Source organism: Mobula hypostoma, chromosome 6 (assembly GCF_963921235.1).
Source record: "Mobula hypostoma chromosome 6, sMobHyp1.1, whole genome shotgun sequence".
Lineage (NCBI taxonomy): Eukaryota > Metazoa > Chordata > Chondrichthyes > Myliobatiformes > Myliobatidae > Mobula > Mobula hypostoma.
In genome coordinates, this window is record NC_086102.1 from 17,284,550 (window position 1) to 17,312,166 (window position 27,617).

Consider the following 27,617-nt stretch of genomic DNA (forward strand, 5'->3'; position numbering starts at 1 on the left):
GCCAGATTAAGAGAATGGACAAAGAGGTGGCAGATGAATACTGTGTCAGGAAGTGTCTGGTTATGCACTTTGGTGAGAAATGAAAGGGTTGACTATTTTCTAAATGCAGAAAAAAGTCAAAAATCATAGGTGCAAAGGGACTTGGGAATCCTCATGCACAGTTCCCTGAAAGTTCATTTGCAGGCTGAGATAGTGGAGAAGAGGCCAAGTGCGATATTAACATTCATTTCAAGAGGACTAGAATATAAACACAAGGATGTAAAATTGAGGCTTTATAAAGCACTGGGGAATCCTCACTTGGAGTATCGTGAGCAGTCCTGGGCCCCTTATCTAAGAAAAGATGTGCTGACATTGGAGAGGGTTCAGAGGAGGTTCATGAGAATGCTTTTGGGATTGAAAGGCTTGTCGTATGATGAGCATTAGGTGGCTCTGGCCCAAACCTAACTGGAATTCAGAAGAATGAGGGGGGATTTCATTGAAACCTATTGAATTTTGAAAGGCCTCTCCAGAGTGCATGTGGAGTGGATGTTTCCTTTTGTGAGAGAGTCTAAGACCAGAGGACAGAGCCTCAGACAGAGGGGCACCTTTTTAGAATGGAGATAAGGAAGAAGGTTATGGGGATAAGGCAGGAACTGGATACTGATTGTGGATGATCAGCCATGATCGCAGTGAATGGCAGTGCTGGCTCGAAGGGCTGAATGGCCTACTCTTGCACCTATTGTCTATTGAATTTCTTTAGCCAGACAGTGGTAAATCTGTGGAATCTGTTGCCTCAGGCAGCTGTGGAGGACAAGTGATTGGGTATATTTAAGGCTAACGTTTGATAGATTCTTGATTCGTCAGGGCATGAAGTGATAGGGGGAGAAGGCAGGAGATTGGGGCTGAGAGGGAAAATAGAACAGATATGATGAAATGGTGATGAGGACTCTATCGGCTAAATGATCTAATGGTCATATTGTCAGTGGCCACGTTATGAGATACACCTACTCATTAATGCAAATATCCAATCAGCCAATCATGTGGCAGCAACTCAATGCAGAAAGGCATGCTGACCTAGTCAAGAGGTTCAGTTGTTTATCAGACCAAACATCAAAATGGGGAAGAAATGTAATCTAACTGACTTTGACCGTGGAATACTTGTTGGTGCCAGATGAGGTGATTTCAGAATCTCAGAAACTGCTGATCTCTTGGGATTTTCGCACACGACAATCTCAGTAGTGCAAAACAACAAAACACATCCAGTGGATGACAGACCTAAGAGCCAAATCACCTCGTTAATGACGAAGGTCAGAGGAGACTGGCCAGACTGGTGCAAACTGACAAGAAGGTGACAGTCACTCCAGGAACCAAGCGTTACAACACAGGTTGCATACGAACAGCTCTGAATGCACAACACGTCAAATGTCAAAGCAATTGGGCTACGCCAGCAGAAGACCACACCCAGTTCCACTGTCTACCTAATTAAGTGTCCACTGAATGTAATCCAGGAAAACACTGACATAACAGGTGATCACACAGAATTTCTTCAGAGCAGCTCAAGAACTACCTAACAACTAAACCCAACCAGACCCAGCTCTGACAGCTCAAACCCTCCCTCTCACAGCCCTGACCTGAATGACAAGGGCCTGAAGGTTAATCAGATCATAAATTTCATAAAGTTATCAGCGTGTTAAGCCACGTTGTACCAGCTGCCAAAGTTGTCAATCAACTTGAATGTCTCTGATATTCACAAACATTCAAAAACTTAAGAATTCCCAAACGTCGCATTTCAGATTCAGGTTTCATGTTTCAGATTTCTCACATGTGCATCAAAGTATACAGTAAAATGCGTTGTTTGCGTTAACAACCAAGACACCAAGGATGTGCTGGGGGCAACATGCAAGTGTCACCACACATTCTGGCACCAACATAGCATGCCCACAATGCTCGCAGAGCAAAGCAGAACACAATAAAACAGAACACAGTAAGCAACAGAAGAACCCCCTTTCCACACTCCCGGAAACCTACCTGCATATACAGCCCTTTAACCACAAGAAAAGTGTCTTTGTCAGCCCCCAGCTTCCAGGAAACAGTTGGATTCACAGGTAATGGCCCTTCATCTTCCCCTGAGGACTTGCAGAGATTTGCAGACCCAAGCTCCAGCCATCTGATCCCAAATTTCCTACCATGCATCTACAATGGGACCTCAGTTCAGGTTTAATTGTCATTCACCCATACACGTGAATACAGCCAAATGAAACAGTGTTCCTCTGAGGTCAAGGCACAAGTGCAAATAGTCACACACAGCATACAGCACATGTTGTAAGTATAGCTGCTGTAGCAGAAAAGCATACAGTACAAAAAAAATTCTAAGATTCAAAGTACATTTACTATCAAGGTATGTATACAGAACACAACTCTTCCTCCTACAATTCACCCTCCTACAAGCAGTCATGAAGCAAAAAATTAGCATAGAACTTATTTCAGGAAACATCAAACACCCAATGCGCAAAAATGAACAAATTGTGTCAGTGGCAAAAAGCGAGCAACACATAGAATATCGAACGTCAAACCAGGAGTCCAGTTGTATTCAGTTTAGTTCAATTCAGTGGCTCGCCACTAGCCATGCAAACTGCAAGGCCACTCTTCGCAAAAACGTCCCAATCTGCAACGTTGGCCCCAATCAAACCGCTCATAAACAGAAAAAACAGAGTCACCAGCATACAGGAATACATGCAACATGAGCCTCAAAGTCCCCCAGAACAAGTCCTACAGCCTCGCTGAGTGATTCTGGCAACATGGATCCCAAGACTCATGCACATTCCTCCAACAGCAACTGGTGAGAGAGAGAGAGGAAGGCGAGTCAAATGCAGGCAGAGGTCGCTGAACACCAGCGCATTCTCCGTTCACCTCATCATTGAGTACAACATAGTCCAAGTCCCTGAGGGTCCTGGCCTGAATTTTGATGGTGCATGGGAGAGATTACAGAAGGTGCATGGAAAATGTATTCAAATGATATTTTGGCCGAGGAAACTCAGTTGTCTGGAGGGTACATAGAAGCTAGCGGTGTTCTTCTTATAAAGGGGAAGATTTAATAGACATGTTTTGATGGACTAAGTTTGAATAAATTTTTCTAATAGTAGAAAGATCAGAAACTATAGGGTAGAGATGTAGTGTAACAGGTGGAAGAATCAAAGGTGAAGCAAGGCAAGTTTTGCACCCAAATTGTTCCAGTCCTGTATGCATTCTTCCAATGTAAATTGGATAGCTACCAGAAGTGAACAATACCAAGCAGCACCAAGAGATGGAGCAGGGTAAGGGAGTTATTGTTCAGATCGTTCAAATAGCCCACATAATGTGAATGGCATGTAACATTCTATGAATCCATAACATTTACAATGCATAAACATGAGAGGGAAGGGGGAAGATGCCAGAATATAAAGGTGTGGGGAGGGAGAGGGGACTGCTGACATTGCCCAGAGGAAGGCATTGGAAAACCACTTCTGTAGAAAAATTTGCCAAGAACAATCATGGCAATAGACAGATGGAAGATCATGATTGTCCACGTCATACAACATGGCACATAATGATGATGATGTACAGTCCATTTATTTGTCAATCCGACACGCTTTTTGTTTGTGTCCTACTTTGTTGCATTTTCTGTAAGTTTCACCTGTAAACCTGCATTGGACTGGTGTATGTCAGTCCCTGTATCATTGGTAACACAATTTATTTGGCCAAGTCTGGTTTCTGTTTCGATGTTACATTTTGTTCATGTTCACTTTCATTCCTAACTGCAACTCATTTGTATCTCTGGCTGCTGTTTGCATTGATACTGCAATTTCAACTGCTCCTTTAAATGTGAGCAACACACTTCAAAGTTGCTGGTGAACGCAGCAGGCCAGGCAGCATCTCTAGGAAGAGGTACAGTTGACGTTTCAGGCCGAGACCCTTCGTCAGGACTAACTGAAAGGAAGAGTTAGTAAGAGATTTGAAAGTGGAGGGGGAGGGGGAGATCCAAAATGATAGGAGAAGACAGGAGGGGGAGGGATGGAGCCAAGAGTTGTGCTTCAGTTAGGAGCCATTTTTTAAATGCTTTTTAGCAAGATTACACAATGTAAACAATATCTCAGTGCATCACTAAACCCATCACTGAACTGACAATGCTCAGACAATATCTTCAATTCAGTCATGTAAGCTGATATGAACTCCTCTTCCTTTTAATTCTATTTCTGAAACCTACAGCATTTTGCATTCAACAATGTTTGCAATCTTATATGTTCCTTCAAAGCTCATTTTGGCTGGTTTGGTTGGAGCAGTTAAGCTTCTAATCAAACTGTATGCTGTTCCTTCCATTACAGTCAGTAATACTGGCACTTGTTTTTCATTGGCTATTTCATTTGCTTCACAGTCCCGCTCAACTTGTTCAGTATACATTCCCCAGTTATCTGTTGTGAAATCGAACACGTCTATCTTTCCAATGTAGCCAGCTATTACTGGTCCTTTTTTTTAAAATTTTTATTATTATCATCTAGTTTGCACTGTTTATAAACCCATGAATTTTATCTGTTTCTGCCTTTTTTTAACTCAAATGTCTCTGTACCCTTATGAAGAAACATGCGCTGAGCGATTTTTATTTTTAACTCAAACATCACTCTCCATTTTAGAAGAAAAAGCGTGCTGCGCTTCCCATCAACTGGTAGGTAATCATCTCATGATTTTTTTAAGCATATGCATCCTCACTATTATCTTTTGTAAGTCCAAAAACTGAAATGAAAAACACGGGAGCTGGGGATAACATGTCTACTTCGTTTTACTATGTAAGGCAGTCACATAGTCATGGTGGCTTGATGACATATCACATACTTTTACATATAATCCATAATACATTTTGTAACCAAGCAAAGAATGCTCAATTGAACAATATAGTTACAATATTATTCAAATCAAGTCAAATCAAGTCACTTTATTGTCTTTTCAACCATAATTGCTGGTACAGAACATTGTAAAAATGAGACAACGTTTTCCAGGACCATGATGCTACATGAAACAATACAAAAACTACACTGAACTACGTAAGAAAAAGCACAAAAACTACACTAGACTACAGACCTATCTAGGACTGCATAAAGTGCACAAAACAGTACAGGCACTACAATAAACAATAAACAAGACAATAGGCACAGTAGAGGGCAGTAGGTTGGTGTCAAGCCAGGCTCTGGGTATTGAGGAGTCTGATGACTTTGGGGAAGAAACTGTTACATAGTCTGGTTGTGAGAGCCCGAATGCTTCGGTGACTTTTTACAGCTGGCAGGAGGGAGAAGAGTTTATATGAGGGGTGCGTGGAGTCCTTCATAATGCTGTTTGCTTTGCGGATGCAGCGTGTGGTGTAAACGTCTGTAATGATGGGAAGAGAGACCCCGATGATCTTCTCAGCTGACCTCACTATCCGCTGCAGGATCTTGCGATCTGAGATGGTGCAATTTCTGAACCAGGCCGTGATGCAGCTGCTCAGGATGCTCTCAATACAACCTCTGTAGAATGTGGTGAGGATGGGGGTGGGAGATGGACTTTTCTCAGCCTTCGCAGAAAGTAGAGACGCTACTCAGCTTTCTTTGCTATGGAGCTGGTGTTGAGGGACCAGGTGAGATTCTCTGCCAGGTGCACACCAAGAAACTTGGTGCTCTTAATGATCTCTACGGAGGAGTCGTCGATGTTCAGCAGAGAGTTGTCGCTCCGTGTCCTCCTGAAGTCAACTACCATCTAAATACACAGAGGTAGAGGCAGACACACAAGAGACATTTGAGAAAGTCTTAGATAGGCACATGGATGGCAGAAAAATGGAGGGCTGCCAAAGAGTTTCAGCCCGAAATGTCGACTGTACTCTTTTCGTAGATGCTGCCTGGCTTACTGAGTTCATCCAACATTTTGTGTGTGTTGTTGGGATTTCCGGCATCTGCAGATTTTCTCTTGGCTATATAGAAGGGAAGGGTTAGATTAATCAAAGAGTAGGTTAAAAGGTCAGCACAACATGATAGGCTGATAAACCTGCACTGTGTTATAGTGTTGTTAATTATAGGGAAGTATTTGCAAGACTTCAGCCAGTATGCACAACAATTGAAAAAGAATCATTCCTTCTGCTGGCTACTTTCAATGCAAGAAATTGCAAGACTTCTGAGTCTGAGTTAAAAGTTCTTTAAGCCTCAGCCAGCTGATAATTTTAACGAATGAGATGACGATGAAAGCACTTAATATGACCAGCATCGTACCACCCATATCAGCAGTCTGGATCCCTGACTAGATATCACTGACTATTTCTTTCATTTATCAGTACTGTATCATTGTGGAGCCAGTTTCAAAACTTTGCAGGTGCAGCAGGCTATCAAGAAGGCAATTTGAATGTTGGCATTCATTGCCAGAGGGATTGAATTTAAGAGCAGAGAGGTTATGCTGCAACTGTATAGGGTACTGGTGAGGCCACACCTGGAGAACTGTGTGCGGTTCTGGTCCCCTTACCTGAGGAAGGATATACTGGCTTTGGAGGCAGTGCAGAGGAGATTCACCGGGTTGAATCCAGAGATGAGGGGGTTAGACTATGAGGAGAAATTGAGTTGTCTGGGACTGTACTCACTGGAATTCAAAAGAATGAGAGAAGATCTTATAGAAACATATAAAATTATGAAAGTGGTAGATATAGAGGCAGAAAAGTTGTTTCCACTAATAGGTGAGACTAAAACTAGGGGATATAGCCTCAAGATTCGGGGGAATAGATTTAAGACAGAGATGAGGAGGAACTGCTTTTCCCAGAGAGTGGTGAATCTGTGGAATTCTCTGCCCAGTGAAACAGTGGAGGCTACCTCAGTAAATATATTTCAGACAAGGTTGGAAAGATTTTTGCATAGTAGGGGAAATAAGGGTTATGGGGAAAAGGTAGGTAGGTAGGTAGAGATGAATCTGTGGCCAGATCAGCCATGATCTTTTTGAATGGCAGAGCAGGCTCAATGGGCCAGATGTCCTACTGCTGCTCCTATTTCTTATGTTTCTTATGTAAATTGTACCACAGAGGCAAAATTCAAAAGGGCAAAGAATGCAGGACTGAAGGGCTGTATAGCATTTGGAATAAGATGGCCGAATTTGTGACATAATTAGAGATTGGTCAGTATGATGTTGTGGGCATCACTGAGTTCATGGCCGAAAGAAGGCCATAGTTGGGAGCTAACATCAAAGGATGTACCTTGTATCGAAAGGACAGGCAAGAGAGCATTGACAGTGGTGTGGCTCTGTTAGTAACGGATGGAATTATATCTTTACAAGAGGTGACATAGGGTCAGAGATCGTTGAATCTTTGTGGGTAGAGTTATGAAACTGCAAGGGTTTCATAACTCATATAGAGGCCTCCAAATAGTAGCCAAGATGTGGGGCTGAGATTGCAAAGGGAGCTGGAAAAGGCATGTATTGAGGATAATGACATCCTTGTAATGGGGGACTTCAATATGCAAGGGGATTGGGAAAATTAGGTTGGTGTTGGACCACAAGAAAGGGAATTTGTGGAATGCATACGAGATGGCTTTTTAGAACAGCTTGTGCTTGAGCCTACTGAGGGAAAGGCTATCTTAGTTTGAGTATTGTGTAATAACCCAGATCCTATAATGCAGGGGTCTCCAACCTTTTTTTGCACCGCGGACTGGTTTAATATTGACAATATTCTTGCGGACCGGCCAACCGGGGGGTGGGGGGTTCCAAGTAGGGTTAAACTCACCTCAACGTGTCTTTTACAGTTCGGGTTGCCAACTTTCTCACTCCCAAATAAGGGACAAAAGTAGGAGTCAAATCCCGGGACACTTTACCCCAGGAAAGACTACCATGACCATGAAGCCTTGCGCAGGCACCTGTGTGCGCATGCGCGTACGTGCTGATTCTTTTCCCCACAAATTGGTTTTGGCTTAATCTTCCCAACTATACTGTACATACATTATTTCTACTTTATATAGGCTGTGTATTTATCATATCATTCCTGCTTTTACTATATGTTAGTATTATTTTTGGTTTTATGTGTTATTTGGTATGATTTGGTAGGTTATTTTTTGGGTCTGGGAACGCTCAAAAATTTTCCCCATATAAATGAATGGTAATTGCTTCTTTGCTTTACGCCACTTTGGCACGAAAGGTTTCATAGTAACGCTCTACCTTAGCAGGGGAAATACGGGACAAGGGCGGTCCTGTATTAGCCCAATATACGGGATGTCCCAGCAAATATGGGACAGTTGGCAACCCTACGTTCAAGTTCAACAGTGCGTGACAGAGAATGAGGAAAGGTGTAGCTGACTCATATGGTTTTCTCGCGGCCCGGTAGCACATGCCTTGCAGCCCGGTACCGGTCCACGGCCCGGTGGTTGGGGACCGCTGCTATAAGGGAGCTTAATATAAAGGAACCCTTAGGAGGCAGTGATCATAATATGATTGAATTCATACTGCAATTTGAGAGTGAGAAGCATGTATCAGTATCACAATAGAATAAAGGGAATTACAGAGGCATTGAGAGAGGAGCTTGCCCAGGTGGATTAAAGGAGGATACTAGTGGGAATTATGGCAGAGCAGAGATGGCTGCAGTTTCTGGGAATAGTTCACAAGAGAAAGAAGTTCTCAAATGACAGGGGTAGGCAACCATGACTGACAAGGGAAGTTAAGGACTGCATAAAAGCCAAGAAAAGGGCATATATAGTAGCAAAAGTGAATGGGGAGTTGATTGATTGGGAAGCTTCTAAAATCCAACAAAGCGCAATTAAAAAAGGCTATAAGAAGAGAAAAGATTAAATATGAGGGCAGACTAGCCAATCATATAAAGCAGGATACCAAAAGTTTTTCCAGTTATATAAAGAGTAAAAGGGAGGTGAGAGTTGAGATTGGACCGCTGGAAAATGATGCTGGTGAGTTAGTAATGGGGGACAAAGAAATGGCAGATGATCTTAATGGGTACTTTGTATTTGTCTTCACTGTGGAAGACACCAGCAGTGTTCCAGAGGTCCGTGAGTGTCACAAAGCTGGAGTGAATGCCATTGCTATTAGAAAGGAAAAAGCATGAGGCAAACTCAAAGGTCCCAAGGTGGACAAAGGTGGATAAGTCACCTGGGTAGGATGGACAACACCCCAGAGTCCTGAGAAAGATTGCTGAAGAGATAATGGATGCATTGGTCATGATCTTTAAAAATCACTTAATTCTGGGATGGTCCCAGAGGACTGGAAGATTGCAAATGTCACTCCACTTTGTAAGCAGAGAGGAAGGCAAAAGAAAGGAAGTAATAGGCCAGTTAGCTTAACCTCAGTGGCTGGTAAAGTGTTGGAGTCTATTATTAAGGATGTGGTTTCGAGTTACTTGGAGACTAATGATAAAATAGGTCAAAGTCCACAAGGTTTCTGTGATGGGAAATCTTGCCTGACAAATCTGTTAGAGTTTTTCGAGGAAGTAACCAGCAGGGTGGACAAAGGAGAGGTAGTGGATGTCAATTACTTAGATTTTCAGAAGGCATTTGATAAGGTGCCACACAAGAGACTGCTTAACAACATAAAATCCTATGGCGTTACAGAAAAGATACTAGCATGGGTAGAGGAATGGCTGACAGGCAGGAGGCAGTGAGTCAGAATAAAAGGAGCTTTTTCTGGTTGGCTACCAGTGACTAGTGGTGTTCCTCAGGGATCAATATTGAGAACACTACTTTTCACATTGTTTGTCAATAATTTGGATAATGGAATTGATGGCTTGTGGCAAAGTTTGCAGATGATACAAAGATAGGTGGAGGGGTAGGTAGTGCTAAGGAAGAAGTGCAATTGTTGCAGGACTTAGACAGGTTTGAAGAATGGGCAAAAGAGTGGCAGATGGAATACAATGTTGGGAAATGTATGTTAATACATTTTGGTAAACGGAACAATAGTACGGACTATTATCTCAACGGGGAGAAGGTTCAAACATCAGAGGTGCAGAAGGTCCTCTTCCAAGACTCCCAGAAGTTTAATTCATAGGTTGAGTCTGTGGTAAAGAAGGCAAATGCAATGTTGGCATTTACTTCAAGGGGAATAGAATATAAAAGCAAGGAGATAAAGCTGAGACTTTATAAGACACCAGTCAGGCCGCACTTGGAGTATTGTCGACAGTTTTGGGCTTCGTCTTTCAGAAAGGATGTGTTGTCATTGGAGAGAGTCTAGAGGAAGTTCACAAGGATGATTCTCACAAGGAAAGGGTTAACATATGAGAAGCGTTCGGCAGCTTTGGGCCTGTACTCACTGGAATTTAGAAGAATGTGTGGGGGTCTCATTGAAACCAACCTAATGTTGACTAGATAGGGTGAATGTGGAGAGGATGTTTTCTATGGTGGGGGTATCCAGACCTAGAGGGCACAGCCATAGATATGAGGGTTAACCTTTTGGAACAGAGGTAAGAGAGAATTTTTTTAGCCAGAGAGTAGTGAATCTGTGGAATGCTCTGCAGTGGAGGTGGTGGTTGATCGTTTCCTGATCAAATGAAATGAGAAAAAGGCAGGTGTATGGGGTTGAGTGGGAACTATGATGGAATGGTGGAGCAGACTCAATGGGCTGAATGGCCTAATTCTGCTCCTATGTTTTGAGGAAGTAGAGAGGCTAGAGAAGGATTTAGACAGATTTGGAGAATGAGCAAAAATAAGTAAATTTGCAAGGTGAGCCTGTAGTGAGGAAGGCAAATGGAATGTTACCATTCATTTCAAGGGGACTAGAATTTAAAAGCAAGGATGTAATGTTGAGGCTTTATAAAGCACTGGTGAGGCCTCATCTCAGAGAGGATGTGCTGACATTGAAGAGGTTGAAAGGAGGTTCACAAAAATGATTCCAAGATTGAAAGGCTTGTCATTTGAAGAGTGTCTGATGGCTCTGGGCCTGTAGCTGGAGAGTGGTGAATCTATAGAATTAATTGCCACAGGTAGCTGTGCAGACCAAGTCACTGGGTATATTTAAGGCAGAGGTTAATAAATAAGATAGCACTTGTATACGATGCCCCTTTGGTCGACATCTTCTGGATAGATCATGACATCACCTTGTTCATGTCTTTTATGTCTTTTACATTTGTTCCTCATCTTGAATGTGATTCTGGAACTGTTGGAGCCTCTGTTTTGCTGTTTGGAGATTGCTTGGGTGCTTTTATTTTCTTCCTGGGTTTCATGGCTACTCGGAGAATTGAAGAAGTTCAGAGTTGTGGGTGTACTTTGATAATAAATTAACCTTTGAACCTTTGAAATTCTTGATTAGTCAGGGCATGAAGGAATAGGGGGAGAAGGCAGGAGATTGGGGCTGAGAGGGAAAATGGATCAGAATGATGAAATGGTGGAGCAGACTTGATGGGCCAAATACCCCAAATCTGCTCTTATATCTTACGGTCTTATGGCTAATGGCCACTTTATTAGGTACACCTGTTCGTTCATGCAAATATCTAATCAACCAATCACGTGGCAGCAACTGAATGCATAAACGCATGCTGAACTAGTCAAATGGTTCAGTTGTTGTTAAGAGCAAACATCAAAAGAATGTGATCTAAGTGACTTACATTGTGGAATCTTTGTTGGAGACAGATGGGGTGGTTTGAGAATCTCAGAAACTACTGTTCTCCTCGGATTTTCACACAAAAATCTCTAGAGTTTATAGAGATAGCGTAAAAACCAAAAAAACATCCTGTGAGAAACAGTTCTGTGGACCAAATCGCTGTGTAATGAGAGTGATCAGAGGAGACTGGCCAGACTGGTTCAAGCTGACAGAAAGGTGACAGTAACTCAAATGATCAAGTATTACAACAGTGGTGTGCAGACGAGCATCTCTGGATGCTCAACACATCGACCCTTGAAGTGGATCATCTGTGGCAGCAGAAGACCACTTCTACACCTGTACCTGATAATGCGGCCACTGATTGTAAGTCAAGTTAACACTACCATAACAGGTGATGGCCGAGAATTACTTCAGAGCAGCACAGTACTACCTGCCAATTAAATCCACTCCAGAGACAGATTATTGCCTCTAACAGCCCTGACATGAGTGACAAGGGCCTGAGAAGTCATCAGATCATAAAGATGACAATATGTTAAGCCACGTTGTACCAGCTGCCAAAGTTGTCAATCAACTTGAATGTCTCTGATGTTTTTGGTGGCAAAAATAGGAAAACAGATTATTATCTGAATGGTGGCCGATTAGGAAAAGGGGAGGTGCAACGAGACCTGGGTGTCATTATACACCAGTCATTGAAAGTGGGCATGCAGGTACAGCAGGCGGTGAAAAAGGCGAATGGTATGCTGGCATTTATAGCGAGAGGATTCAAGTACAGGAGCAGGGAGGTACTACTGCAGTTGTACAAGGCCTTGGTGAGACCACACCTGGAGTATTGTGTGCAGTTTTGGTCCCCTAATCTGAGGAAAGACATCTTTGCCATAGAGGGAGTACAAAGAAGGTTCACCAGATTGATTCCTGGGATGGCAGGTCTTTCATATGAAGAAAGACTGGATGAACTGGGCTTGTACTCGTTGGAATTTAGAAGATTGAGGGGGGATCTGATTGAAACGTATAAGATCCTAAAGGGATTGGACAGGCTAGATGCGGGAAGATTGTTCCCGATGTTGGGGAGGTCCAGAACGAGGGGTCGCAGTTTGAGGATAGAGGGGAAGCTTTTTAGGACCGAGATTAGGAAAAACTTCTTCACTCAGAGAGTGGTGAATCTGTGGAATTCTCTGCCACAGCAAACTGTTGAGGCCAGTTCATTGGCTATGTTTAAGAGGGAGTTAGATATGGCCCTTGTGGCTACAGGGGTCAGGGGGTATGAAGGGAAGGCTGGGGCGGGGTTCTGAGTTGGATGATCAGCCATGATCATAATAAATGGCGGTGCAGGCTCGAAGGGCCGAATGGCCTACTCCTGCACCTATTTTCTATGTTTCTATGTTTCTATGTTCACATACGTTCAAAAACATAAGCATTCCCAGAATTCATATTTCAGATTTCTGATTTACTTATCACATGTGCATCAAAACATACAGTGAAATGCATTGTTTGCGTTAACAACCAACACACCAAGGATGTGCTGGGAGCAGCCCACTAGTGTCACCACACATTCCGGCACCAGGATAGCATGCCCACAATGCTCGCAGAACAACACAGAACACACTGAGCAACAAAGCAACAGCAGCAAAACAAGTCCCTTTCCACCCTCCGACCCACTCACACACATACACAGTCCTTTAACCCCAGTACAGGCATTTTTTTCAATTCCACCCTGCAGGAAACTGCATTCACAGGCACTGGCCCTTCGACTTCCCCAGCAAACATGCGGAGATTTGCATTCCCAGGCTTGAATTTCCAACCACGCACCTACCTTGGGAACTTCAAGTTCAAGTTTAATTGTCATTCACCCATGCACATGAATACAGCCAAACGAAACAGTGTTCCTCCAGGTTCAAGGTACAAAGCACAGTAACAACAGTCACTCACAACACACAGAACACGGCACATATAATACCTATCACTACTATAGCAGAAAAGCCTACAGTCACAAAAGAAAATAAAAAAGATATTTATCATCAAAGTGACCATACTGAACACAACTCCTGGATTCATCCTCCCGCAGACTGTCATGAAGCAAAGAAATAGAAAAGGACCCTTTTCAGGAAACAGCAAACACCCAATGTGCAAGGTGAACAAATTGTACCAGCAGCAAAAAGTGAGTGAACAACACATAGAATATCAAATGTCAGAGCAGGAGTCCAGTCGTGTACAGTTTAGTTCAGTTCTGCACCTCACTGCTTGCCAATGCTTCATTCTTCACCGAAACGTCCCAGTCTGCATTGGTCAATCTGCTCAAAAACAGTAAAAAAGAGCAAGCAAAATCCAGTAATACATGCAACATGAACTTCAAAGTCCTCCAAACCAAGTCCACAGCCTTGCCGATCAATCCTGGCACCATGGATCCCGAGACTCCTGAACTTTCCTCCAACAGCAACTAGCAAGAGAGAGAGTAAAACACAGTCAAACACAGGCACATGCCGCTAAACGCCTACACGTCCTCTGCTCTCGTCCTCATCGACTCCAATGTCGTCCTAGTCCCTGAATGTCATGGCCTGTATATTGGTGCTTGGGATAGATTACAGAAGGTGCGTGGAAACTATACTCAAATTATAATTTGGCTGAGGAACCTCAGGTGCCTGGAGGGCACATTAAAGCCAGTGGTGTTCTCTTATAACAGGGAAGATTTAATAGAGATATTTTGATGGACTAAGTAAGGATAAACTTATCTAATGGCAGAAAGGTCAGGAACTATAGGGTACAGATTTAATGTAACAAGCAAAAGAACCAAAGGTGAAACAGAGCAAATTTTGCACCCAGATTGTTATGGTCCGGTATGCATTCCTTCCGATGGAAATTGGATAACTCCCAGAAAGGAAAAATACCAAGCAGCACCATGAGATGGAGCAGAGTAAGGGAGTTATTGTTCAGATCTCTCAAAGAGCCCACATAATATGAATGGCACGTAACAGTCTATAAATCCATAACCTTAACAATACCCTTAACAGATTGTAGATTTAGACTCTAATTCAGTTTTTACGATGTCTTCTGTTTCTAGTTCTGGTTCTGGTTACTCTATTCTGGACGATTTTTCAATCAGGGCATCTCAAAGATAATGAACATCTGAACTGTACTGAAAAATACCTTTTGTGTTTTATATTCTGTGCTTTCACTTTATTTTGTTGCCGTTTGCAAGGGAGGTGGGAAGAGGGGATCCTATGGACAATGTTTTTCTTTGAATTGGATCCATGGTTCTTCTTTCTTTCACGACTGTCTGTGAGGAAGATGAATTTCTGGGTTCCATACAGGATACGTACTTTGATAATAGTGTTGGCGCGTGGCCGAGTGGTTAAGGTGTTCGTCTAGTGATCTGAAGGTCACTAGTTCGAGCCTTGGCTGAGGCAGCGTGTTGTGTCCTTGAGCAAGGCACTTAACCACACATTGATCTGCAACGACACCGGTGCCAAGCTGTATGGGTCCTAATGCCCTTCCCTTGGACAACATCGATGGCGTGGAAAGGGGAGACTTGCAGCATGGGTAACTGCCGGTCTTCCATACAACCTTGCCCAGGCCTACGTCCTGGAAACATTCCAAGGCGCAAATCCATGGTCTCGTGAGACTAACGGATGCCTATACTCTATACTTTGATAATAAATGTACTTTGTACTTTGAACACACATGTTAACGTTCCCTGCCAATGTGGAGAAAATGTACTTGCTACACTGATTATACTTGTCCAGGATTAACTGGGCTTGAATGGCTGCAGTAGCCAGAAGTCAGAACTAGTGATTATTGGGATGTGGGTTTGTATCAGTATTGGTATTGACCTGGATATAGTTTTTTGTCACATGTACCAAAGCACAGTGAAAAACTACTTTTGCAAGCTACCGGTACAGATCATATGGAAAACCTAAGTACTTTGTGATAGTACCAGGAAAGTACAGCAATGGAATGCAATATATAGTGTCACAGTTACAGAGCTAGTGCTGGTAGACTATAAAGTGCAAGGGTCATGACAAGGTCATGAGTTCATATTCAACATACAAGAATGCGAGCCTGAGGCTGTGCTCTGGCGAGTCCACACCAATGTAGCTGTAGAATTTAAACTTTAGCAATTAGATAGGTCAATATCATCTGCTTTCCTCAGTGTACAAAAGTTGGGGAATTTTATGTAGCATGCACAATGTTGCCTTGTGTGGAAATACCAAATGTCGCCACACATCACTACCAATAATACCCTCACAATGTCCTCTTTGTGTAAAAGAGGTAAGTGTTAGTTTATACAGTATATTTTGATCTAATTCTTAATTTTAACTTAATTTTTAGTGCTTTGCTACAATCATTCTTTTCATTTGAAAAATGTTTAATTCTTCTTCAATGTATTCTTTGTTTTATTACAGTATTTGTTAAAGGTTTTCAAACAAGAAACCATCACAAATATTTACGGCATTCTACAGCATTTACAGGTGGTAAGTCTGGGGCCAGGCTTAATTGCTTCCAAACAAACATATAAGACTCTAAGACAATAAGATATAAGAGCAGAATAGGCTATTTGGACCATTGACACGGCTCCATTATTTCCTCATGGCTAATTGATCCATTTTTCCTCTCAGCCCCAGTCTATGCCTTCTCCCTGTATCCCTTCATGCCCTGACTAATTAAGAATCTGTCAACCTCTACCTAAATATATGAAAAGACTTGGCCTCCACAACCACCTGTGGCAACGAATTCCACATATTCACCACTCCTTGGCTACAGAAATTCCTCCTCATCTCCATTCTAAAAGGATGCCCCACTATTCTGTGGCTGTGTCCTTTGGTCCTAGACTCTCCCACTATAGGAAGCATCTTCTCCACATCCACTTTTTTGATGCCTTTCAATATTCGAAATGTTTCAATTAGGTCACCACTCATTCGTCAGGATTCCAGTAAGTATAGGCCCAGAGCCATCAAGCACTCTTCATATGACAGGACTTCAATCCTGGAATCATTTTCACGAACCTCCTTTGAACCTCTCCAATGTCTGCACATACTTTCTTAGATAAACCATGGATGAGCCTAATGGCCTAATTCTGCTTCCATATCTTATGATCTTATGGTCTTATAAGGGGCCCTCAACTGCTGACAATACTCCAGGTGAGGCCTTACCAATGTTTTATAGAACCTCAACATTACATCCTTGCTTTTATATTCTGGTATCTTGAAATGAATGCTAACTTCACATTTGCCTTCCTCACCTCAGACTCAATCAGCAAATTAACCTTTGGGGGACCCTACACAAGGGCTCACAAGCTGCTTTGCATCTCAGATTTTTGAATTTTCTCTCCTTTTGGTAAATAATCTACCCTTTTATTTCTTCTGCCAATTGCATGACCATACACTTCCCATCACTGTATTCCATCTGACACTTCTTTGCCCATTGGAGCCTCTCTACTTCCTCAAAACGACCTGCCCCTCCACCTATATTTGAATAGTTTGCAAACTTTGAAACAAAATCCACAATTCCATCATCAAAGTCATTGACATATAACGTAAAAAGAAGCAGTCCCTACACAAACGCTTGTGGAAAAGCACTACTCTCCGACAGCCATCTAGATAAGGCTCCTTTTATTCCCACTCTTTGCCTCCTTCCACTCAGCCCCTGCTTTATCCATGCTAGAATCTTTACTGTAATACAATAGGCTCATACCTTGTGAAGCAGCCTTATGTGTGGCACCTCGACAAAGGCCATCTGAAAATTCAAGTACAATACATCCACTGATTCTCTTTTGTATATCCTGCTTGTTTTTTCAATAAATTCCAATAGATTTCTCAAGCAAGATTTTCCCTTGAGGAAATAATGCTGACTATGGTCTATTTTATAATGGGTCTCCAAGTGCCCCGAAACCACGTCCTTAACAATCACCTCCAACATCTTCCCAACCACTAGGTCAGACCAACTGGCTTATAGTTTCCTTTTTTCTGCCTCTCTCCCTTCTTGAAGAGTGGAGTGACATCTTCAATTTTCCAGTATTCCGGAACCATTCCAGAATCTGGTCCATCTGGTCCAGATTAATTATCTGCCTTCAGACTTTTCAGTTTCCCAGGAACCCTCTCCCTAATAATGGCAACATTATACATTTCTGCCCCCTGATACCCAAACTTCCATCATACTGCCAATGTTTTCCACAGTGAAGACTGATTCAGTTTGTCCACCATTTCCTTGACCCTGGTTACTACTTCTCCAGCATTATTTTTCAGCAGTCCAATTTCCACTCTCAGCAAACTATTATATTTTATGTATCTAAAGAAACTTCTGGTATCTTCTTTAATATTATTGGCTAGCTTACTTTTGTATTCCATTTTTCCCATTGTAATGAATTTTTTAGTTGCCTTCTGTTGGTATTTAAAAGTTTCTCAATAACTTTGGCTCTATCATAGCCCTCCATTTGGCTTTTATGATGATTTTGAACTCTTTGTTAGCTACATTTGTGTCATCTTGCCTTTAGAATACTTTTTCCTCTACGGATGTATATATCCTGCACCTTTCGAATTGATATTAGAAATTCCAGCCATTACTGCTCTGCCAACTTCTCTGCCAGTGTTTTTTTTTGCCAGCTCTGCTCTCTTGCCTCTGGAATTCCCTTTGCTCCACTATAATAGTGATACATCTGAGTTTAGCTTCTCCTTCTCAAATTTCAGGGTGAATTTGATCTTATTATGATCATTTTCCCCAAGGGTTCTTTTACCTTAAGCTCTGTAATCGATTCTGGTTCATTGCAAAACACCCAATCTGGAATAGCTGATCCCCTAATGGGCTCAACTATGAGCTGCTCTAAAAAGCCATCTCATAGGCAATCTAGAAATTCCCCTCTTGGGATCCGGCACCAATTTGATTTTCCCAAACTACCTTCATATTGAAATCCCACCCCCACCCCCCGACATTGCCCTTTTAGCATGCTTTTTCTGTCTCCCATTGTAATGTGTAGACTGCATTCTTAGAACTGTTTGGGGGTCTGTATATAATTCTCATTAGAGTCTTCTTAACCTTAGCTCTACCCACAATGATTCAACACCTTCTGACCCTATGTAACCTCTTTCTAATGACTGGATTTTACTTTTTTACCAGCAGAGCCATGCCATCCCCACTGTCTACCTGCCTGTCCCTTCGATGCAATGTTTATTCTGGGACATTAAGCTCCCAGCTATAATCTTCCTTCAGCCATAATTTAGTGATGCCCACAATGCCATACATGCCAATCTGTAACTGTGCTACATGCTCGTCCACCTTATCCTGTACACTGAGTGCATTCAAATAATACAACTTTAAGTCCTGTATTCACCCTTTTCAATTTTGTCCACCTTTTACACTGCAAATCATCCTATTGACTGCAATTTTGTTCGATCATCTGTCACTCCTTTCTAGCAGTCTCACTACACACTGCCTCTGTTTGTAAACCAACTACCTTATACTCAGCACTATCACTCTGGTTCCCATCTCCCTGCCAAATTAGTTTAAACCCTCTCAAACTAATCTAGCAAGCCTGCCCGCAAGAACATTGGTTCCTGTCAGATTCATCCCTTCTTTGCAGGTCATGCCTTCCCCCCAAAGAGATTCTAAAGATCCATAAATCTGAACCCCTGCCTTAGCCAGGCACTCACTTGCCAATCATCCTATTCTTACCTTCACTACTGCGTGGCATGGGCAGCAATCCAGAGATTACTACCCTGGAGGTCCTGTTCTTCAGCATTCTACCTAGCTCCCTAAAATCTTTCTTCGGGATCTCCTCACTTTTTCTACCTATGTCATTGGTGCCAAAATGTACAAAGAGTTTTGGCTGCTCACCTTCCTTTTAGAATGCCACGAACCTGATCTGAGATATTCCTGACCCTGGCAACTGAGAGGCAGCATACCATCCGGGGGTCTCTATCACGCACACAGATTCCTGTCTCGGTTTTCTGACAATGGAATCTCCTATCACCACTGCAGTCCTCTTCAACTCTCTGCTCCTCTGAGCCACAGCACCAGATTCAGTGGCAGGGTCCAGGTCACTGTGGCTTTCCCCTTGGTAGGTCATTCCTCTTAACAGTGTCTAAAGTGGAAAGGGTACAGAGGAGATTTACCAGGATGCTGCCTGGTTTAGAGAGTATGCATTATGATCAGAGATTAAGGGAGCTAGGGCTTTACTCTTTGGAGAGAAGGAGGATGAGAGGAGACATGATAGAGGTGTACAAGATAATAAGAGGAATAGATAGAGTGGATAGCCAGCACCTCTTCCCCAGGGCACCACTGCTCAATACAAGGGGACATGGCTTTAAGGTAAGGGATGGGAAGTTCAAGGGGGCTATTAGAGGAAGGTTTTTTACTCAGAGAGTGGTTGGTGCATGGAATGCACTGCCTGAGTCAGTGGTGGAGGCAGATACACTAGTGAAGTTTAAGAGACTACTAGACAGGTATATGGAGGAATTTAAGGTGGGGGCTTATATGGGAGGCAGGGTTTGAGGGTCGGCACAACATTGTGGGCCGAAGGGCCTGTACTGTGCTGTACTATTCTATGTTCTATATTCTATGTTCTATGGTATACTTATTATTGAGGGGATCAGCCACAGGGAAACTCTGCAATGGCTGTTTATTTCCCTTCCTTCTCCTAAGAGTCACCCAGTTAACTATAACCTGTACTTGGCCCAGAGTTGCCATTTACAAATACAGACCATGCGTTGTCCTGGCCTCATCCATTGCTGGGAGCAGATTTACCTGAGGAAGTTTACAGTGGAAATCTTCTCCAAGTAGCAATGGGCTGAGTAAGCAGGCTTGGAGCATGGAAGATCAAGACAATGCATTAAGTTCTTTAAATGTCCTTCAGGGGAAGGAAACCAACCTCTTCACCAGTTCTCAGCAATGAACAATCTGCTGGAGAAACTCAGAGGGTTGAGCTTATGGGTGTCCTGATGCAGGGTTTCAATTTGAAATGCCAACAATTCCTTCCCCCCCAACAGATGCTGTGCAACCCACTGAGATCCTCCAGCAGAATGTTCATTCTGACATCCAAATCCTCTCTTGTGCCTCTTCACTTGCTCTGGCCCTTTTCTGTCACTGGATTCCACATCTGCTAATATGGCTGATTTGTAACTCTCAGTTAAATCACGATAGATGTTTTGGAAATCAGAAACTGAAATGAAAAATGCTAAAACCAAATGGTCAACAGGTCACACGCACACAAACTGCTGGTGAACGCAGCAGGCCAGACAGCATCTATAGGAAGAGGTACAGTCGACGTTTCAGGCCGAGACCCTTCAGAACATCGACTGTACTTCTTCCTATAGATGTTGCCTGGCCTGCTGCGTTCACCAGCATTTGTGTGTGATTTCCAGCATCTGCAGATTTTCTCGTGTTTGCGTGGTCAACAGGTCAGGCAGCTTCAGTGGAAAGGGAAACAATTAACATTTCAAGTCAAATCTTATGAGAATAGGTCGAGCGAGCTAGGGCTTTTCACTTTGGAGCAGAGGATGAGAGCTAACTTATAGAAACATAGAAAGCCTACAGCACAATACAGGCCCTTCAGACCACAATGCCGTGCCAAACAGGTACTTTAAAAATTTCCTAGGGTTACCCATAGCCCTCTATATTTCTAAGCTCCATGTACCTATCCAGGAATCTCTTAAAAGACCCTATCATATCTGCCTCCTTCACTGTTGCCGGCAGCCCATTCCACACACTCACCACTCTCTGCATAAAAAACTTATCCCTGACATCTCCTCTGTACCTACTTCTAAGCACCTTAAAACTGTGCCCTTTTAGCCCTGGCAAAAACCCTCTGACTATCCACACGATCAATGCCTCTCATCATCTTATACATCTCTAACAGGTCACCTCTCATCCTCCGTCGCTCCACGGAGAAAAGGCCAAGTTCGCTCAACCTATTCTCATCAGGCAGGCTCCCCAATCCAGGCAACATCCTTGTAAATCTCCTCTGCAAACTTTCCTAGTTTCCACATCCTTCCTGTAGTCAAGTGACCAGAACTGAGCATAGTACTCCAAGTGGGGTCTGACCAGGGTCCTATATAGCTGTAACATTACCTCTCAGCTCTTAAACTCAATCCTTTGGTTGATAACGGCCAATGCACTCTATGCCTTCTTAACCACAGAGTCAACCTGCGCAGCAGCTTTTGAGTGTCCTATGGACTCGGACCCCAAGATCCCTCTGATCCTCCACACTGCCAAGAGTCTTGCCATTAATGCTATATTCTGCCATCATATTTGACCTACCAAAATGAACCACCTCACATTTATCTGGGTTGAACTCCATCTGCCACTTCCCAGTTTTGCATCCTATCGATGCCCTGCTGCAACCTCTGACAGCCCTCCACACTATCCACAACACCTCCAACCTTTGTTTCATCAGAAAATTTACTAACCCATCCCTCCACTTCCTCATCCAGGTCAATTATAAAAATCACAAAGGGAAGGGGTCCAGAACAGAGCCCTGAAGCACACCACTGGTCACCGACCTCCATGCGGAATATGACTGGTCTACAGCAAATCTTTGCCTTCTGTGTGCAAGCCAATTCTGGATCCACAAAGCAAGGTCTCCTTAGATCTCAGTCCTCCTTACTTTCTCAATAAGTCTGGCATGGGGTATCTTATCAAATGTCTTGCTGAAAACCATATACACTACATATACTGCTCTACCTTCATCAATGTGTTTAGTCACATCCTCAAAACTTCGATCAGGCTCATAAGGCACGACCTGCCTTTGACAAAGCCATGCTGATTATTCCTAATCACATTATGCCTCTCCAAATGTTCATAAATCCTGCCTCTCAGGATCTTCTGAATCAACTTACCAACCACTGAAGTAAGATTCACTGGTCTATAATTTCCTGGGCTATCTCTACTCCCTTTCTTGAATAAGGGGGCAACATCTGCAACCCTCCAATCCTCCGGAACTTCTCCTGTTCCCATTGTTGATGCAAAGATCATTGTCAGAGGCTCAGCAATCTCCTCCTTCACCTCCCACTGTAGCCTGGAGTATATCTTGTCCAGTCTCGGTCACTTAGCCAAGTTGATGCTTTCCAAAAGCTCCAGCACAGCCTATTTCTTAATGTCTATATGATCAAGCTTTTCAGTCCGCTGTAAACCATCCCTACAATCACCAATCTCCTTTTCCATAGTGAATTCTGAAGCAAAGTATCCATAAGTACCTCTGCTATCTCCTCCAGTTCCATACACACGTTTCCACTGTCACACTTGATTGGTCCTATTCTCTCACGTCTTATCCTCTTGCTCTTCACATACTTGTAGAATGCCTTTGGGTTGTCCTTAGTCCTGCCCGCCAAGGCCTTTTCATGGCCCCTTCTGGCTCTCCTAATTTCATTCTTCAGCTTCTTCCTGCTAGCCTTATAATTTTCTAGATCCCTATCATTACCTAGTTTTTTACCCTTTTGTAACCTTTTCTTTTCTTCTTAACTAGATTTTCAACAGCCTTTGTACACCATGGTTCCTGTAGCCTACCATCCTTTCCGTGTCTCATGGGAACGTACCTAAGCAGAACGCCACACAAATATCCCCTGAACATTTGCCACATTTCTGTCATATATTTCCCTGAGAACATCTCTCCCAATTTATATTTCCAAGTTCCTGCCTGATAGCTTCATATTTCCGTTTACTCCAATTAAATGTTTTCCTAACTTGTCTGTTCCTATCCCTCTCCAATGCTACGGGAAAGGAGATAGAATTGTGATCATTATCTGCAAGATGCTCTCCCACTGAGAGATCTGACACCTGACCAGGTTCATTTCCCAATACCAGATCAAGTACAGCCTCTCCTCTTGTAGGCTTATCTACATATTGTGTCAGGAAACCTTCCTGAACACACGTAACTAACCCTATCCCATCTAAACTGCCTGCTCTAGGGAGATGCCAGTCAATTTTAGGGAAATTAAAATCTCCCATCATGACAACCCTGTTACTATTGCGCTGTTCCAGAATCTGTCTCTCTATCTGCTCCTCGATGTCCTTGTTACTATTGAGTGGTCTATAAAAAGCACCCAGTAGAGTGTTTGACCCTTTTCTTTTTTTTAACTTCCACCCACAGAGATTTTGTAGACAGTACCTCCATGACTTCTTCCTTTCCTGCAGCCGTGACACTATCTCTGATCAGAAGTGCCACATCACCACCTCTTTTTCTGTCCTCCCTGTCCTTTCTGAAACATCTAAAGCCTGGCACTCTTAAGTAGTCATTGATCCACACTCTAAGCTTATCTGCATTGTTCATGTTAGTGTGGTACAACCCACTTGTTAGAGGTGTACAAGATGAAAGAGGACATAAGACCATTTCACCATTAGACCATAAAACAAAGGAGGAGAATTAGGCCATTCAGCCCATCGAGTCCACTCCGCCATTTCATCATGGCTGATCCAGATCCCATTCAGCCCCATACACCTGTGTTCTCACCATATCCCTTGATGCCCTGACCAATCAGAAATCTAACAACTTCCACATTCAATATACCCCCAGACTTGGCCTCCACCACAATCTGTGGCAAAGCATTCCACAGATTCGCCACTCTTGGTCCTACTTCGATTCAAGTGCAACCCATCCCTTTTGTAAATCGGTCACACTGCCCCAGAAGAGGTCCCAATGATCCGGAAATCTGAATCCCTGCCCACTGCTCCAATTCTTCAGCCACCCATTTATCTACCACTTCATTTTATTCCTATCCTCACTGTTGTGTGGCATAGGCAGCAATCCTGAGATTACTGCCCTTCACAAATTCCTTAACTTCCTGCCAACTTTTGCTATATTATGAACAATATCAAAAGGCCTAGATGGAGTGGGGGGATGTTTCCTATCGTGGGGAGTTCAGGACTAGCCTCAGAATAAAAGGACCTTCCTTTAGTACAGAGATAAAGATGAATTTCTTTGGTTAATCTGTGGAAATCATTGCTACAAATAGTTGTGGAGGCCAAACAATTGTGTATATTTAAGTCAGAGGTTAACAGGTTCTTGATTAGTCAGTGCATCAAAGGTTGTGGGGAAAAGGCAGGGGAATGGGTTTGAGAAGGATAATAAATCAGCTATGATGGAATGGTGGATACTCGATGGGCTGAATGGCCTAATTCTGCTCCTATATGTTATGGTCTTATGGTCTTTGGCTAAAAAAAAATTCCTCATTACTTCTGTTCTGAAAGGTCACCCCTCAATCTCGAGGCTGTGCCCTCTAGTTCTGGATACCCCCACCATAGGAAACATCATCTCCGCATCCACCTTATCTAGTCCTTTCAACATTCGGTAGGTTTCAATGAGATCCCCACGCATTCTTCTAAATTCCAGTGAGTACAGGCCCAAAGCTGCCAAAAAGTCCTCATGTGTTAACCCCTTCAGTCCTGGAATAATCTTCGTGAATCTCCCCTGCAGAATCCAATGACACTGCATCCTTTCTGAGATAAGGGGCCCAAAACTGCTGACGATAGTCCAAGTGAGGGATAAATCTAGCAGACAGACAGAGACATTTTCCCAGGATGGAAAAGCGAGGGAGAGAGAGAGAGAGAGGGAGAGAGGAGAGAGAGAGAGCAGGAAGAGGGAGAAAATCAGGCATACACCAGTAAGCACCTAAAACCGACCATTCAGTCTATCGTGGCGCTCAGGAAGGTGGCGGAGGTAACTATTATCATCTTCAACCCAAACCTGGGGAAGAAAAACGTCCCGAGGTAGCAAGCGGTCTTAAAAGTAAAACAAAATTAGACACGACTAGTTTCTCTTGTTTGTTTTCAGTGCAATTCCTTGGTATTTTCCACCAATGAAGTGAATGCTGGCTGGGTTCCACTATCCACTACCCATATCAATTACTTCCCCCCACCCCTCCATCCCAGCCTTGTCCCTCCCCCGAACCCCCACCACCCACAGACAGTAGATTCACCTCCGACTTTAAGCTTGAACTACTGCTCTCTTCCTCTCGCTATCAGATTACAAGGCACTTGTAATGCGATAGCAGGTGTGGAAAAGGTCTTGATTTTTGTTTCTGGGACATTTAAAAAAATAAACTCCTCCCTCCTTCCTCTTTCCCCCACCTTTAACTCTATTAAGAACTTCAAAGATTCATAACCAGTCACCTAGTGACTAACGTGAGAAGTTGATTAATTTGCCATCCAGACGGGAAGTTCTTGCCTCATCCATTGGTATATAAATTATATGAATTATACTGTTTCAAATTTAATGCGTTACTTAATAATAATGTTTAGTTAATTTTATTATCATTGTTAAATATGAATTGTGTATTTTTTCAAGAAATACATAAAGATTTTACGAAGTGTAGGTTTAATTATAAGAAAAGTAATGTCTGTATAACTGAAATGATCATTTAGTAATGTGATCTTAGTCACAGTCGTGTTGTTCTGAAACTAGTTGCCGTCTGAGACACTATGAATGACATACACTTCAGATCAGAAATGTTATTATCTCCCACCTTCCAGTGAGTTATCAGCTTGGGACAATGGAATTGCAAGAGTCTCCTTCAAACTCCACACTCCCTGGTCTTGTCAGCCACCGGCTGACGGTGTTTCTCCCCGAGGACAGCAACACCACGGCATCGAGAATGGACGAGGGCGATGCTATTTACTACATCTTGCTGGTGTTCGGCCTTGCCGGGGCGGTGGTGGTCTTCAAGATGCTGGACAACTACAGCACGCAGAAAGCCATCAACAGACTTCCGTTCGACTTCTTCGAGAAAGAAAAGCAGAAGAAGAAGAAACTCTTTGGCAACGCAAAGCAGAAGCCGGGTCTGGTGGTGGAAAACCGGGCGGCGGTGGGATTCGAACTGGACCCCAGTGCTGTAAGCGCGGCCAGCGAGGACAGCTCCAGAACAATTGAAAATGTGTGACTTCCCATTTATCGGCTGCCGGAGCGGCCAGGACGATAATTTCTAATGGTTAGTGTTTTCAGATAGATGTATCATGAACAATCAATTGAGAACAATCAGTGTGTACACCCCGTATCAAAGAAGCGTTAACAGCACAGGGTGTCAGGGGAGACGGACTTTACAGATACTGAGAGGGAATAGCGGGGCACTTTTATTTTTGGCAACCAGAAGTTTGAGCCTGACCCGACAGGAGAACCGGTGGAAGATGTCCATAGCTAGGAAGATGTTTCCTGCTTGGAAAATTAAAACCTTGACAGAAACTTGGGGTGACTTGTTGTGAGGGAACTACTGCTTTGCGCTTCTCATTTTAGTCTCTCCTGGGGAGTTCCGCCAGCATTGTGTGTGTGCTGCTCCTAACCCTATACCCGTAAATCTCGATTCGCGCGTCAGTGAAAAATACTCACCCATCACAGGAGATACAGGAGACGTGGCGTGTGTGGCAGAAAATAGATTAAAGTGAAATCTGTGTCGGGAATTAGATTTCAATAGAAAGGAGCTAGGTTAGGGCAACTGGCCCAGACTAAAGTGGAATTAAGCGTTTTATTTCCCAGTCCTCTCCTGCAATCCACTACAACTTGTTTTGTTTTATTTTGTAGCACAGAAAGTAAACATCTGAGTTATCAGAATGCATATGGTGATATGTGTATTTGAGACTGTACATAATCTGTGATTTGATTTGCAAAATTAAAAAAAAACAGATTTTATGCAAAACAATTGTGGCATCTGTTTTGTGTCTGTCGTCTAACACCTTTCTTTCAAGTTCCGGAGAAGGATTTCTGCCCCAAAACGTCTGCTGTTTGTTGGTTTCCATATGCTGTCAGACCTGGGGAGGCTCTTCAGCATTGTGTGTGTGTTGCAATGTTGCGTCCTGGTGTCACTGGTCATTAAAACAGAGAATAATTACTGTTATCATTAATAGAGACAAACAACCAGTCATGGCTTATGAACTTGCAAAGACCTTAACTTATATAGAAGTGGGTTAAATGGGAATTCCTAATTCACTAAGGGACAGCTCAGGAGGAATACAGTTGATGAATTCCTGCCCCTTTCTTCTAAGATGTCTCCTAGTAATTCATTTTCATTCTGCTAAATGGCTTGTGGACATTCTCAGCACTCATGACCTGTGTGTTTATGTCTCCTCTGGTTAGTGCTGATACGTATTTCTTGGTTTTCATTGTT

General features: G+C 43.0%; 1 protein-coding gene across 4 annotated transcripts in view; it reads left to right on the forward strand.

Annotated features, from left to right (window-relative positions):
• Positions 1–27,141, forward strand: part of LOC134347461 (uncharacterized) — a 64,860-nt gene extending 37,719 nt beyond the window's left edge. Inside the window, exons 2-3 of one of the 4 annotated variants that reach the window (XM_063049786.1) lie at positions 15,942–16,010; positions 25,993–27,141. In XM_063049786.1, the coding sequence (XP_062905856.1) occupies positions 15,942–16,010; positions 25,993–26,399 (476 nt within the window). In that variant the 3' untranslated portion in view covers positions 26,400–27,141. Of the gene's footprint in view, positions 1–15,941; positions 16,011–16,032; positions 16,677–25,645; positions 25,699–25,992 lie in introns of those variants that run through there. The other 3 variants (XM_063049788.1, XM_063049789.1, XM_063049787.1) reach the window with 3 other exon arrangements.
• Positions 27,142–27,617: the final 476 nt, after the last annotated feature.